General features: G+C 42.2%; 2 protein-coding genes across 2 annotated transcripts; both read left to right on the plus strand.

Annotated features, from left to right (window-relative positions):
- The first annotated feature begins 62 nt into the window (after positions 1-62).
- Positions 63-4131, plus strand: gtf2h4 (general transcription factor IIH, polypeptide 4). Its single transcript, XM_047019430.1, has 14 exons — positions 63-197; positions 398-516; positions 647-751; positions 895-1026; positions 1141-1326; positions 1474-1582; positions 1682-1750; positions 1985-2068; positions 2157-2313; positions 2440-2570; positions 2801-2848; positions 3024-3102; positions 3608-3669; positions 3788-4131. Exons 2-14 carry the CDS (start codon positions 401-403, stop codon positions 3896-3898), a joined length of 1389 nt encoding a protein of 462 aa, XP_046875386.1. The 5' UTR covers positions 63-197; positions 398-400; the 3' UTR covers positions 3899-4131.
- A 357-nt stretch (positions 4132-4488) lies between these two features.
- sh3bp5lb (SH3-binding domain protein 5-like, b) lies at positions 4489-11523 on the plus strand. Its single transcript, XM_047019251.1, has 6 exons — positions 4489-4987; positions 5233-5295; positions 5681-5809; positions 7218-7379; positions 8770-8943; positions 9044-11523. The coding sequence occupies exons 1-6, from the start codon at positions 4718-4720 to the stop codon at positions 9713-9715; spliced, it is 1470 nt and encodes a 489-aa protein (XP_046875207.1). The 5' UTR covers positions 4489-4717; the 3' UTR covers positions 9716-11523.
- Positions 11524-12605: the final 1082 nt, after the last annotated feature.

Here is a 12605-nt window from a genome sequence, read left to right on the forward strand (position 1 = left end):
AGCGCTAGAGCCAAAGGGCTGCAGAATGTCTAGAATGTACTGTTCAATCAGATATCATCCCGGTGTAAACTGGAACCACGTGACGTAAAAACATGGCGACCATGTGAACACTTGCCGAAAGACATTATGTCGATAAAGCTTATGAAATGCAACAATATATGGAATAACTGAGTGATTTTGTAACAACCAATTTTGAGGTATTACTAGTATAATATAACATATTTAAGTTAATATGATTTATTGTCTGTGTAGACTTCTGTTGACGCTAGCGAGTGAATGCATCTCTACATCGTATTGAAAAGACTGATTAGAGGCAGTTTCCTATAAATTACTCTGCTTTCTTGCATGACATTGTGTGTTTGCCTGACATCTCTTTGAATTTGTATCTCATCCCCAGAGGATGAAGCTACGCGTGCAATTACAGTGCAAGAACCTCCACGAATACTTGAAAGAATTGAGTCCTGACATCTTGGATAGACTGTACAACCACCCAGCCACTTGTTTAGCTGTCTACAGGTTGGTAAACTACTTATAACACACGCAATACCATTTTAAAGTACACAGTGCATGGCCATGAGATTTAACGATTGTTTTCCCAATTTTATTTGACGTGGATATTGCTATCATCTCAATTCCTGTTTCGCAGGGAGCTCCCCTCATTGGCAAAGAATTATGTGATGCGGATGCTGTTCCTAGACCAGCCCCTCCCACAGGCGGCTGTGGCCTTATGGGTGAAAAAAGACAGTCAAAAGTTGGTCAATTATCTCATCATTAGTAATAACTAGAATGCACAGTTTGAGCTCTATTGTTGGGTGTTTGTCAGTTAACACAAGACTCACACATGCTATTAAAGATGCATGTATTCTCATTACTTCCCCTGCTTTTTAATCTCAGGGACCACGATGAATGTGTGTCTGTGTTGTCCGGGCTCCGATTATGGCACAGTCAGCAACTACAGGGAGGACTGCAAGGCAACATACTGAACCCTATATTCAAAGACAATCTAAGGATAGCACTGCTGGGAGGGTAAGTTAAGGCACAAGCTGAGTCACAAACACAGAGCAATGACAGCTGTCCTTGTGGTGTGGTTGGATGTGTTGACGTTTGGCCCCTCCACATGGACTCTCTTCCCTCCGACAGAGGTAAAGCGTGGGCCGACGAGGGCTGCAGTCTGGGCCCTGACCGGCATGCCCGTGACGTAGACAGTCTAGACCGTTATGCCATGGAGCGTTGGGAGGTCATTCTGCACTTTATGGTGGGCTCCCCCAGTGCAGCAGTCAGCCAAGACCTGGCTCAGCTGCTCATACAAGCAGGCCTCATGAGGAGGTATGAAGCATCATTCCTTTGCTCAGTTCTTCATTCACACTCCCATTTTCTCACCAGTACCCTACAGATCAGATAGACAAAAAAGGCTTGTTTCCACTTCTCTGTATGTATATGATTCATCTTCTACACTATCTTTCTCTCTCCCAGTGACCCGGGTGAAGCCCCCTGTATCACCTCTGCTGGATTCCAGTTCCTCCTCTTAGACACAGCCTCTCAGCTTTGGTACTTCACCTTGCAGTATCTCAACACAGCACAGGTGCAGTCAGGTTGTATATAGTAGTAAACATGTTGTGAGGTAGTGTGATATGTTATTTCACGTGTGTTTGTGTATCTGAACCTTTTTCTCGTGTGCCAGACACGAGGGATGGACCTGGTGGAGATCTTGTCTTTCTTATTCCAGCTAAGTTTCTCCACCCTTGGCAGGGTGAGTTCTTTGGCCCTGTTGAATAAATTGATCCTATTTGAGATGAATGTTTTTAGAAATTAATGCTTGGAACCATAACATAGGATTTAGGTTATATTAATAGCAAACTGCCGAGAAGAGCAGGCCCAACAATTTCTAAGTACCTTTACCTGTACTTATTGGTAAATACACTTGAAACTTATATAATATGCAGTTGCTTGTCTGATAAACATATGTGTTGCTTTGATACTCAAGGACTACTCAGTAGAGGGCATGAGTGAGTCTCTGCTCACCTTCCTGCAGCACCTGCGAGAGTTTGGCCTTGTCTTTCAGAGGAAGGTAAAATATAGTGAAAGGACTGGAATTAACTGTGAACAAATTTGTTCCCATGCTTGTCACGTGTAATCGTTTCCTGTCTTCTCTTCAGAGGACGTCTAGAAGGTACTACCCCACCAGACTGGCCATCACTCTGTCTGCAGGTGTCACAACTAACTCCGCCTCCTCAACCTTAGGCGCCACCCCTGGGACTGGAGACACAAGCTTCATTGTGGTGGAAACCAACTATCGCCTCTATGCCTACACAAGTATGTGCTCCTACCAGAACCTAACTCTGATATTGAATGCTTACGCCTTTATGTTGATGAGGATTATGCTTCATTTGTTGAAGTATACTTCATGTTTATATCTACTTCTGTCTGGATGGTTTCCAGACTCTGAACTGCAGATTGCTCTGGTGGCTCTGTTCAGTGAGATGCTGTACAGGTTCCCCAACGTGGTGGTGGCCCAGGTCACCAGGGAGTCGGTGCAGCAGGCCATCGCCAACGGTATCACTGCACAACAGGTAGGATAAAAGCGTCTGCTAAATAAATAAAATGTCAAATGTAGCTAGCATACAGAACAACATATATTAGCTCACCTAAGTTTGTCAGGTGTTTTCTTGGATGTGATCAAATTGTATCATTTTTTGCATAACCCCATCTGTGTACAAAAATTAAATAATACTCATATAAAATACATATATTGCCATTCAGTGTTTATGTATATAGTTTAATTTATTATATTGTTTTTCAGATTCTCCATTTCCTAAGGACCAGAGCACATCCTGTCATGCTGAAACAGGTATAATAGCTCCATATATAAGCCCATGCTTTTTTTCTCATTACCTCCATGTCATGCTGTGTTAATAACAGCAATATGAGACTGACCTGGGTCTGCTCTGCCCCCACTTGGGTAGCTGATCAGTTTAATTGCCTCACCCATGCCCAGACTACTTTTCATTCTCTGTTATTCTCAGAACCCAGTACTGCCTCCCACCATTACAGACCAAATCAGACTATGGGAGCTGGAGAGAGACCGCCTACAGTTCACAGAGGGTAAGGAAGTGTGTGTGTGTGTTTGTGTGTGTAGGTGTCAATAGAGAGAGAGAGCATGTAAAATCTCCAAAAGCAGGGGTTTGCAACCTTTTTAATGTCAAAAGCCTTTTTTTTATTATATTTTTACAAAATGAGGGTGCATTTTCAGCCACAATGCATGAAACGCCTTATCAAACTTATCAATTATGTTTTTTATTGGCATCCATCAATTCAAAAAACTAATTTGCCATAAAGTTTATACGCTATATGTTTGTAAATTAAGAACATAAATGAGTTTGACAGCTACTGCCTTTTCTTCTGGCATCTACAGTTGTACCTTTTAAGAGTACCAACAAATTACTATAAACTGTACAGCAATTGACGACTGCTGATGTTTGACACTTAACTCTTTTTTTAAGATCCATTTCAGTCTTCTCTCCTCTGTCTCTCATTGTCACACAGACATATACATGCATATCTTGTCTTTCTCTTCCTTATCTCTCTGTATCATTCTCTCCATCACCAGGAGTGCTATATAACCAGTTCCTCTCTCAGGCTGATTTTGAAGTGCTGCGGGACAGAGCTCAGGTTAAAAATTTTTTGTTGTTGTTGCATTTAATAAATTCACCCTGGTCTGATGTCATTTTTATCATGCTAGCAACAGGCCGCTGTTTGATTGACTATTTCAACTTCCCTTTCACTTCAGGGCCTGGGAGTTCTAGTATGGCAGAACGTTCCCCATAGGGTGATGGTGGTGACGCCACAAGGACATAGCGAGGTCCGGAGGTTTTGGAAACGGCAGAAGAATCAAACCTGAGAACTTCAGAATAGAGGGGAAAATGGTGATCCCATGAAAGGACAATACTCTTGAGTTACGATGATCTTATCAACAGAGTTTATGTGGAATAGTTTTGGCATGGCCTCCATTTGGCAACAACTCATTTAGTACAAGAATATTGGGGAAGATATTACGAAAATAATCTGCATTATGTTTCAGTGCTGTCCATGATCTTTGTTATATATGCCAATAAAACAATTTGTTGTATTAAATTGCTTTTTACTTATATAATTTGTGGATGAAACAAACGTGTAGCCTATTGTTGATTTAAACTTAATTTGTTTAATGCCTATTTGCATTTATCTCTATATTATTTGACTAAGCAATAAAATGTGGGTCAGTTTGCATTTAACATTAGTCTATCCATCTTAAAGGAGGGAATTCAGAATCCCAGAGGCAAAGCTTGAAAACATGTCCTCAAGGTGTGCAAAAACAACAATAGTGATCACCAAAAATATATGGCAAATTGCTGGTTACTAAACGCTCAAATGTAATATCACCTGCTGTAACGCTAGTCAACAAACACCAGTTCTGCAGCTGATGCTACTGTCCCATCGCACATCCGAGTGTCACAGTCATCAGCACCCTGCAAGCTAGTAGTACTAGCAAGGCTTGACTGCAGCGAATTTGCTGTTTCAGCTTGCTGAACTATGAGGACGCTAGTTGAATATTCGGTAGCGTGGATAATTGACATGTGTCAGACGTAACACACGTGTAAAGCTTGGGACACATTGTAGAAATTGAGGTTACGCAAATCAGCGGGACTAGCTGACAAACCACATACACTTCGGGCCGCAAATGGAACCAGGGTGCTCGCGTGAGGGTTTAACTGATTATGGAGGTCCAGAACAAGTTGATTTGCGCGAGGAGACACCGGGCGAAGAGGCAGAGAATGTTGACAGTAGCATCCTCAAAGGAAGAGGAGGGGATACACATGGAGGCAACGAATATACCGTGACCAAGATGAAAGCTGAATTTGAAAGTGATAGAGACACCGAGGAAAATATTAAGAAAGAGGAAGACGAAGATGATCGTAAATATGAAGAAGAATTGGACCCAAGAATCCAGGTAAGGAGCAGTTTTGCATGAATGCAACGTGATCTACCTCCTCAATAAAAATACTTCCTTGTAAACACTCGTTATTAAGATCCACATCAGACAATCAAGACATCTATATAGTTTGTGCAGATATAACCCAAATGAGGATTGCAAAATATCATAATGTAGCTATTTGTGTTAATGTTCTCCTTGCTTTTATTTTCGTCTTCCTATTGATCTAGCTCTCCTTCTTCCTACACTTTTACTGTTTTTAGGAGGAACTCGAGCACCTTAACCAGGCCAGCGATGAGATCAACAAGCTGGAGTTGCAACTGGATGTGAGCTGTTTTCCTCATTATGGACTTTAACGAGGCATCACCCATCACTGTCGTTTTGAGCCTGTGCATTTATATAGCTTTAAATTATATTGTGTTGGTATAGAAGCCATTTACAATCTAATGTCCATTGTTACAACTGAAATGCCTCTGCTAAATGAATAAATGTAAAATGAATAAATGTAAATGTTTTGTTATTTGTGGAGGATATCGTACCTTTCAAAGTTAAAGTTAAATTGTACAGTTTTCTATAAAGCTCCTGTTGATGTTCCTGGTCTCTTTGGTTGTTAGGTTTACATTTCTGATACAATTGTAGGCTAGAGTGTACTTTTCAGAGGTTTGACTTTGAGGTTAAGTTGTTGACAAGTTGAGGCCTTTTCCTCTGCAGGAGGCCAGGTCCAGCTACCGAAGGATCCTCACTGATTCAGCCAGGAAGCTGAATGCCCAAGGCTCCCAACTGGGCACCTGCATTGAAAAAGCCAGACCATACTATGAGGCCCGAAGACTGGCCAAAGAGGTAGTTGTGTGTGTGTGTGTGTTTGGTCTTGTGCAACCCTTATGGGGACCAAACATGTTTTTCTTTTAGTGCTGTTTCTATGGGTTTTCGGGTTAGAATTAGTGTTGGGGTTAGAAATTCAGTGTTAAGGGTTGGTGTTTAGGGATTACACTATTTTGAATGGGAGTGAATTGTCTGTCCTCATTAGGATAGTAAAACAAACCTGTGTGTGTCTTTTGAGCGTGGATATTCATCAGGATTGGGAATGCAACCTTGTAACTTCCCTCTACTTAGATATCTCCACAGTGTGTTTCCATTGTGAGTAAGATTCTGATCTCACAACCTAAAATCTCAGAAGCTGGTCATTACTAACACACTAATATGGTTCTAATTGGTTACATTAAACAGTTAACCCTTAATTAAACAGGGCATGAGTGTCAGTCACATTTAATCATCGCATTGAAGGGTAATTTCAAACTGTAATTGAACCAATATAAACTTAGGCAAAATCCCAAGGGCTTAATTGAAAACAATGAAGCAAATAATGGATTGGAAATTTGACCTGGTTAACATGTCTTTCTAAATGTTACAAAAATGCAAATGAGATTAAAAAGGAGAAGCCAGTTTTTCATTTCATCCTTCATAATTTATCAATAGTTCAGATTTCTGTTCATATATGAAGAAGCAAAGTTCCTTATTTACATTTAGTCATTTAGCAGACGATCTTATCCAGAGCGACTTACAGTAAGTACAGGGACATTCTCCCCGAGGCAAGTAGGGTGAAGTGCCTTGCCCAAGGACACAACGTCATGTGCACCGACCAGAAATTGAACTGGCAACCTTCAGATTACTAGCCCGATGCTCTACCCGCTCAGCCACCTGACTTGTGGCTTGTTATTCTACCCACAGAGCCATTTCTGCACCGAGTCTGATGGTCTTTGAGCAAGACAGTTATGGTAGCGTGCTGTGTCAGAAACATTTTACAGGCGTTCAAACCAGAGCTTTCATCAATCTTTTAACGGAATGACCTTAAACTTGGGGCATCCGTCTGGCCCCTTTTTCTGCAGCCTCATTCAGGGCTGTTGGCAAAAATCCTCCCCCGTGATTCTGAGTCACCTTGTCTCTAACTGCCTTCTCCCAAGCACGCCCTGACAAACCCTCTCCTATGGTCTCAACAATTTACGGAACTACAAGACTGGAATACCATCTGCTATTTATATGTGTCACGTCTGTGTGAGAAGCTGCAGCCAGACGCCCAGTTGATACCTTGTGATCATCAGAGTTCCACTCATAACATTTCCTTAGGAGTTTCACCCCCTGGAGTGTCGCTCTCTCTCTCTCTCTCTCTTGTGAATAATGATTGCTTGAGTGCCCTGTGATTGGTTGTAGTGTGCTTTCTGGTTTGTGACTGGCTTTGCCTGTGTTCCAGGCCCAGCAGGAGACCCAGAAGGCAGCGCTGCGCTATGAGAGAGCTGTCTCCATGCACACGGCAGCCAGGGAGATGGTGTACGTGGCGGAGCAGGGCCTGTTAGCAGACAGAAACACTCTGGATCCCACTTGGCAGGAGATGCTCAACCATGCCACCTCCAAGGTACAGAACCAGCACAAGCCACTCTTAGGGAGCCTCCTTCTTGTAGGCTTAAGTGAACATTCAGTAGCAAGGATGAAAGACCGGTCCATCGAGATTCAATGCACTACATAAGGGATGCGGGAGTAGCTATTGGGGAGGGTTACAGCACCCAATAATGTAATCATTTCCTGAAAATGTAATAACGCCTGTATATAAAGTACAAATATCCACTTAAGTTGATCGAAAATGTAATAAAACCCACCAGTTTACATTTCCAAACAGGAAATCAGTAATTTCGAAACATGAAGATAAGAAATCAACATGACACTAACAGTATTATAACATTTGTATACTTGCATGCTTTAAATTTACAGTACAACATTATCCTTCAAAATAATACATCATCAGTTTTGTAGAAAAGACCCATCCGAAAATGTAACAAATTCCCCATAATGTAATAAGGTATCACATTTTCTGTAAAAAGTATTATTACAACATCAGTCAGGACATTTTATTATATTATTTGATTTTATTACATTTTCAATTAAGATAAGTGCAAATGTTATTACATTTTCAGGTGTTACTACATGTTCATGAAAAGTTTACATTATGTGGTGCTGCAAGGGTATAACTCAATGGGAAAACACTTGACTGCAAATCAAGAGGTTGCACGTTCAATACTCCCCCTGTACTGTACCACACTTTGCATTAAAAGCATCTGCTGAATTTATATTAGAATTACATAGCCGTTGTTGTGATGGACAAGTCCCCTTGTAAGAATCCCCCCATCTAGGCGTCCAGAAGATTGTCCTTAACTCAGTCCAATGCAAATGTGATAACATTGAACCTGATCATCAGTCAGGATGGGGGTGTGTGTCTGGTTTCCCCTCCAGCTGTTTAGTATGTAGTCAAAGAATTCCGGAACATTGGGGACTGGTGTTCTCTGGTTCTAATCAATGATGACGAATGCAACAGCTCTTAAAGATCAAGGTTGAATGTCCTCATTCATATGCTCCAGCTCTCCAGCGGCGTGTAGCTCAGCTATGAGCTGCATCAGAGTGATAGAGCATTTCCCTGTTCAGTGTTGTTATTACATTACAACGTCTGTGTTATTATTTGCTGTATATGTTATTGTCAGCATGTCTAGCTGCATATAGCCTATCCATTCTCTTGAGCCGAGAGTTAAACCATAGTTACTCAGAGTGAGTTAAAGCAGTGGGAGGTTGAGGTCATCATGCTCCCGCAGTCATTTGCTGTTTAGAAATGTTGTGTTTATCGTGATTTGTTTGGATGACTGAAGGATAAAAGCACCCACAGACGAGAATGATGAAAGCTGATGCCTTTGAGAATGATGGTGAATCAGAAGCTGACAGTGTGTGTGTGGTTGTGTGTTGTTGTGTGTGTGTGTCAGGTGAACGAGGCGGAGGAGGAGCGTCTGCGGAGCGAGCGGGAGCACCAGAGAGTCACCCAGCTGTGTCAGGAGGCCGAGGCCCGGGTCCAGACCCTGCAGAAAGCCCTCAAGAGGGTCATCCTCAAGTCCAAGCCCTACTTTGAACTCAAGGCCCAGTTCAACCACATATTGGAGGTGGACAATAAATTGATACACTCTTGAAGAGGCACGATGTACACTTCACTGTGACTGTGTCTCTGAGTCTTAATTGACCGTCTGAATGTGTTTGTGACAGGAGCACAAGGCGAAGGTGGTCCAGCTGGAGGAACGAGTGGCCAAAGTGAAGACACGCTACTCCGTCGCCCTGCGCAACCTGGAGCAAATCAGCGAGCAGATCCACGCCCAGAGAGGGCGAATGCATGCGACTAGGGTGCGGCCCTTGGACTGCGGTGGGCGTAGCTCCCCGGTGGGGGCGGAGGCTGAGGTGAAGGCAGCGGTTGGTGTCCAGGTAGGTGCCTGCGAGGGCGGGGACAGACGAGGAGGGCTGGAGAACGACTGGGCGGACAGAGAGAAGACCAGACAGTGGGTGGAGAAGCACAGGGAGTCGGGATGGGGCCAGAGGGAGCAGGGCGAGTCAGAGCAGGCTGGGTCGGACTCTATGTCCGTCATCAGCCTGCAGACCATTGCCTCAGACCTGGAGAAGTGTGACTCTGTGGAGCACCTGGGAGACCTGAGCGACGTGAGCAGCATGGTGGGGGAGGAGTGGGACAGGGAGAGGGAGCGAGCCCAGAGGGCTGAGAAGCGAGACAGGAACAGGGATCGTGTTGCTGGGTTAGAGGAGAGAGGGGTTGTCAGAGAGGGGGTCACCAAGCCACTGCAGGACAGGGTGAATGTGGAGATCGGTGTGATAGGAAAAGAGAGACAAGAGAGCTTTGTCAAGCAGCATCACAGAAGTGTCAGTTTATGAGACTGGAGGAGTGAACTGAGGTGATTTGGAATAATAAAGGGTATATGAGTGATGACAGATCTGAGAGGAGAAAATGAGAGGCCGGGGTTGTCGTGAGAGCTTTTAGAGGGTTCAGGCGTAGAACTTTGCTACGGATTGACAAGGCAACATAGAGATTCTGCAGTTGGGAATAGCAGAGGAAGCAGTGGTGACAGAAGCACCACGCGCACATTAATGAATCGCAATGAGAGGGGGAGAGAGGGATAAAGGAGGCATACTTTATTCACTGGGTTCCTTCGAGACGTTTGTCCTTCTCATTCTCTAATCCTGACTACTGTTCAGTACAGTGAAATGCAGCACACAACAAACACAACAACAACAACAAACTAATAAATAGTCATGGCAAATCACTGTTAGAAATAATTAAGGTGAAACTATAGAAGTAATGCACACTGACCATTTCATGCTACTGTGTCAGATGTCAGGAAGTGCCACGTGTGTGTTGATACCATGTTAGTTTTGATGTCACTGACCTAGGACATTATTTTGAGTTTGCATGGGAGTTGGATTGCCTGTCGCCTGTGGGATAAACAAGAAACTACCCAGGCATTACTGTTCACTTGAGGAGAAATGTGAATTGCAAATGTAGAATGATTTACCTTTATCCTACTATAAGATGAGACGGTACACTTTCTTTGTTTTTGTTTGAAAATGCTCTTGGAATGTTCACACAAACTGGCCTCAGAAACAACCCCTGCTTGGCTTGCTCTTTTCATGATCACTAATGACAGAATTAAATGGTGTTATATGACAGGCTTTCAAATCCTAACTGCAGTCTAAAATGATGTGTGAACATATACAATTTGTACTTGGCACCTAATATTTAAGAAGCCATACAGACAGCAAATACTATCCTAAATGTTATAATTTGAAATGTAAAAGTGCCTTTAAAGTGGCTACCTAAATGTCATCGTAAAATGCACTACGCCAAAACTAGGACCTTGTATCAGTAGTGATTTACACTCACTTTATTAAAAACCCATGGGTTATTTTTGTTTAATAGAGTTTAAAATCAATGTGTAGTATTTCGAAACTCCCAAGATGTGAAGTGATTTTTAATTGTTTTAGATTGAAATACTTTACCATTTACTGACACTGAACTGTCTTCAGCACTTGACTTACCTCTACTTATATTTGACATCACTTATGTGATAGTACTTTTCATTTAGTTCGAAATTATTCAATTTATTACTGTCAAATGGTACATTTTCTTGTTCTGTATCTTGCATCTATAACACTTACATCACATGACACCATATGGTATTACGTCTTTACATAAAAAGTTTATTGGAATATATGGAGGGTTACACTGTCTGACTGAATGAGGGTAAAAGAATGCTGTTAAATGTACATGTATTTAATTATGTTTGAATAATGCAAACTTGTGCCATTCATTTGTATATTTTGAAAACTAGTTGGAAGTGGATTTAAGATGTTGATGGTAATTGCTGTATTATTATTTTTGGGGGGGTTTATATTTGCTATATATATATATGTGTTCTCATTTGATTTTGTTCTACTAATTTATTCACCTGTTACTTTACTTGTATCTTTACCTCTCCATGTAAACCTACTTCCAGGGTCTGGTAATCTGCTGATTCTAACTTGCCTTTCCAAAAATACTGGCTTTATTGTTTATTACTTCTACACTGGAATCTGAACAATGCAGCTAATGTACGATTTTACTTATCATATGACAAGTACTCTAATCATCATGACTATTGTCATTTATGGAATGTGATGCTGTAAGAACCATTAAACCTTTATTTAACATGTCTCCTACTTAAGTTTTTTGTATATATATATTTTTTTTTAAATCAGTCTTGTAACTGCTAGCTGATGACCTTTTTACAGGTTTTTGCACCAGTCCCTGGATGATTGAAGGTTTTGTGGCATGATTGTATGTGCAGGTGGACTGTAATTTTTTGCTGAGGAGAATTGAAATAACACAAATGACGCATCCGTGATGGGTCTTCCGCAATCTGATGGTGATGAATATCCATGAGAGATGGGTCACATGCAGAACGTAGCAGAGAACAATACAGTCATTTCCATTTTGTGGAAAGCACTTTTCGGAAGGGGGTGGACGCCCAGCTGATGCCACATGGGTGCATAGCAGAGTGAGGGGTTAATGAACAGAGCCTGAGAAAATGGAAGATTATCCACTGTCTCAGAGCTTCAATTATTCAACGCAGAGATAAATATAGCAAAGAATTCCTCTTCCTGCAGTCTACTGGGGGAGATGGATGGAGGAGATGGGGTGAAGGAGTGTGAAAAGGGATGGAAACGGGTGATAATTGATTGTGATTGTGCAAGGGAAAAAAAGGTACACTGGGGCAAGTCAAGGCGAGAAACTTGGCAGCAGGCTGTAATTTAGAGGCCAGAGAGTGAAGGTGGCATGTGATGTGGGCGGGAGCAATCACAGAGGGGAAATGGCTAGAAAAGAGGAGCAAAAAGGAAGGTGATGACAGGTCTGTTAGGGATGAGAGCAAATCAGGTGTCTTTTGTCAGTCTCCTTTCTTTACTTATCTATTTTTTGCTTCATCAGTGTGGACAAGGAACATTCATTTTATGCAATAACTTCAGCAATTAGTAGGCGCAGCTTGAAATATAACATGTTTTTTAACTGAGGTTGTAAGAATGTAGACATAGAAACATACCTATGGCTGCGGCTGCTGCTGTCAACAAGCTTTTCTGGTTGGTAAGTGTCTTTGTTTAACCTTGAAAGAGATACTTGGCGCCTGTGTGGGAGAGAGAGAGAGAGAGAGAGAGAGAGAGAGAGAGAGAGAGAGAGAGAGAGAGAGAGAGAGAGAGAGAGAGAGAGAGAGAGAGAGAGAGAGAGGATAGTCAC

This window comes from Hypomesus transpacificus, chromosome 4, assembly GCF_021917145.1.
Source record: "Hypomesus transpacificus isolate Combined female chromosome 4, fHypTra1, whole genome shotgun sequence".
NCBI classification, from domain to species: Eukaryota; Metazoa; Chordata; class Actinopteri; order Osmeriformes; family Osmeridae; genus Hypomesus; species Hypomesus transpacificus.

What these genes read in the sequence shown, in the direction of transcription:
- gtf2h4 (XM_047019430.1), top strand. Translation starts at nt 401, where the DNA reads ATGAAGCTACGCGTGCAATTACAGTGCAAGAACCTCCACGAATACTTG. An exon ending in ACTTGTTTAGCTGTCTACAG is followed by an intron (nt 517 to 646) that starts GTTGGTAAACTA and finishes CCTGTTTCGCAG; the next exon opens with GGAGCTCCCCTCATTGGCAA. An exon ending in GTGAAAAAAGACAGTCAAAA is followed by an intron (nt 752 to 894) that starts GTTGGTCAATTA and finishes TTTTAATCTCAG; the next exon opens with GGACCACGATGAATGTGTGT.
- sh3bp5lb (XM_047019251.1), top strand. Translation starts at nt 4,718, where the DNA reads ATGGAACCAGGGTGCTCGCGTGAGGGTTTAACTGATTATGGAGGTCCA. An exon ending in AATTGGACCCAAGAATCCAG is followed by an intron (nt 4,988 to 5,232) that starts GTAAGGAGCAGT and finishes TACTGTTTTTAG; the next exon opens with GAGGAACTCGAGCACCTTAA. An exon ending in CCCGAAGACTGGCCAAAGAG is followed by an intron (nt 5,810 to 7,217) that starts GTAGTTGTGTGT and finishes CCTGTGTTCCAG; the next exon opens with GCCCAGCAGGAGACCCAGAA.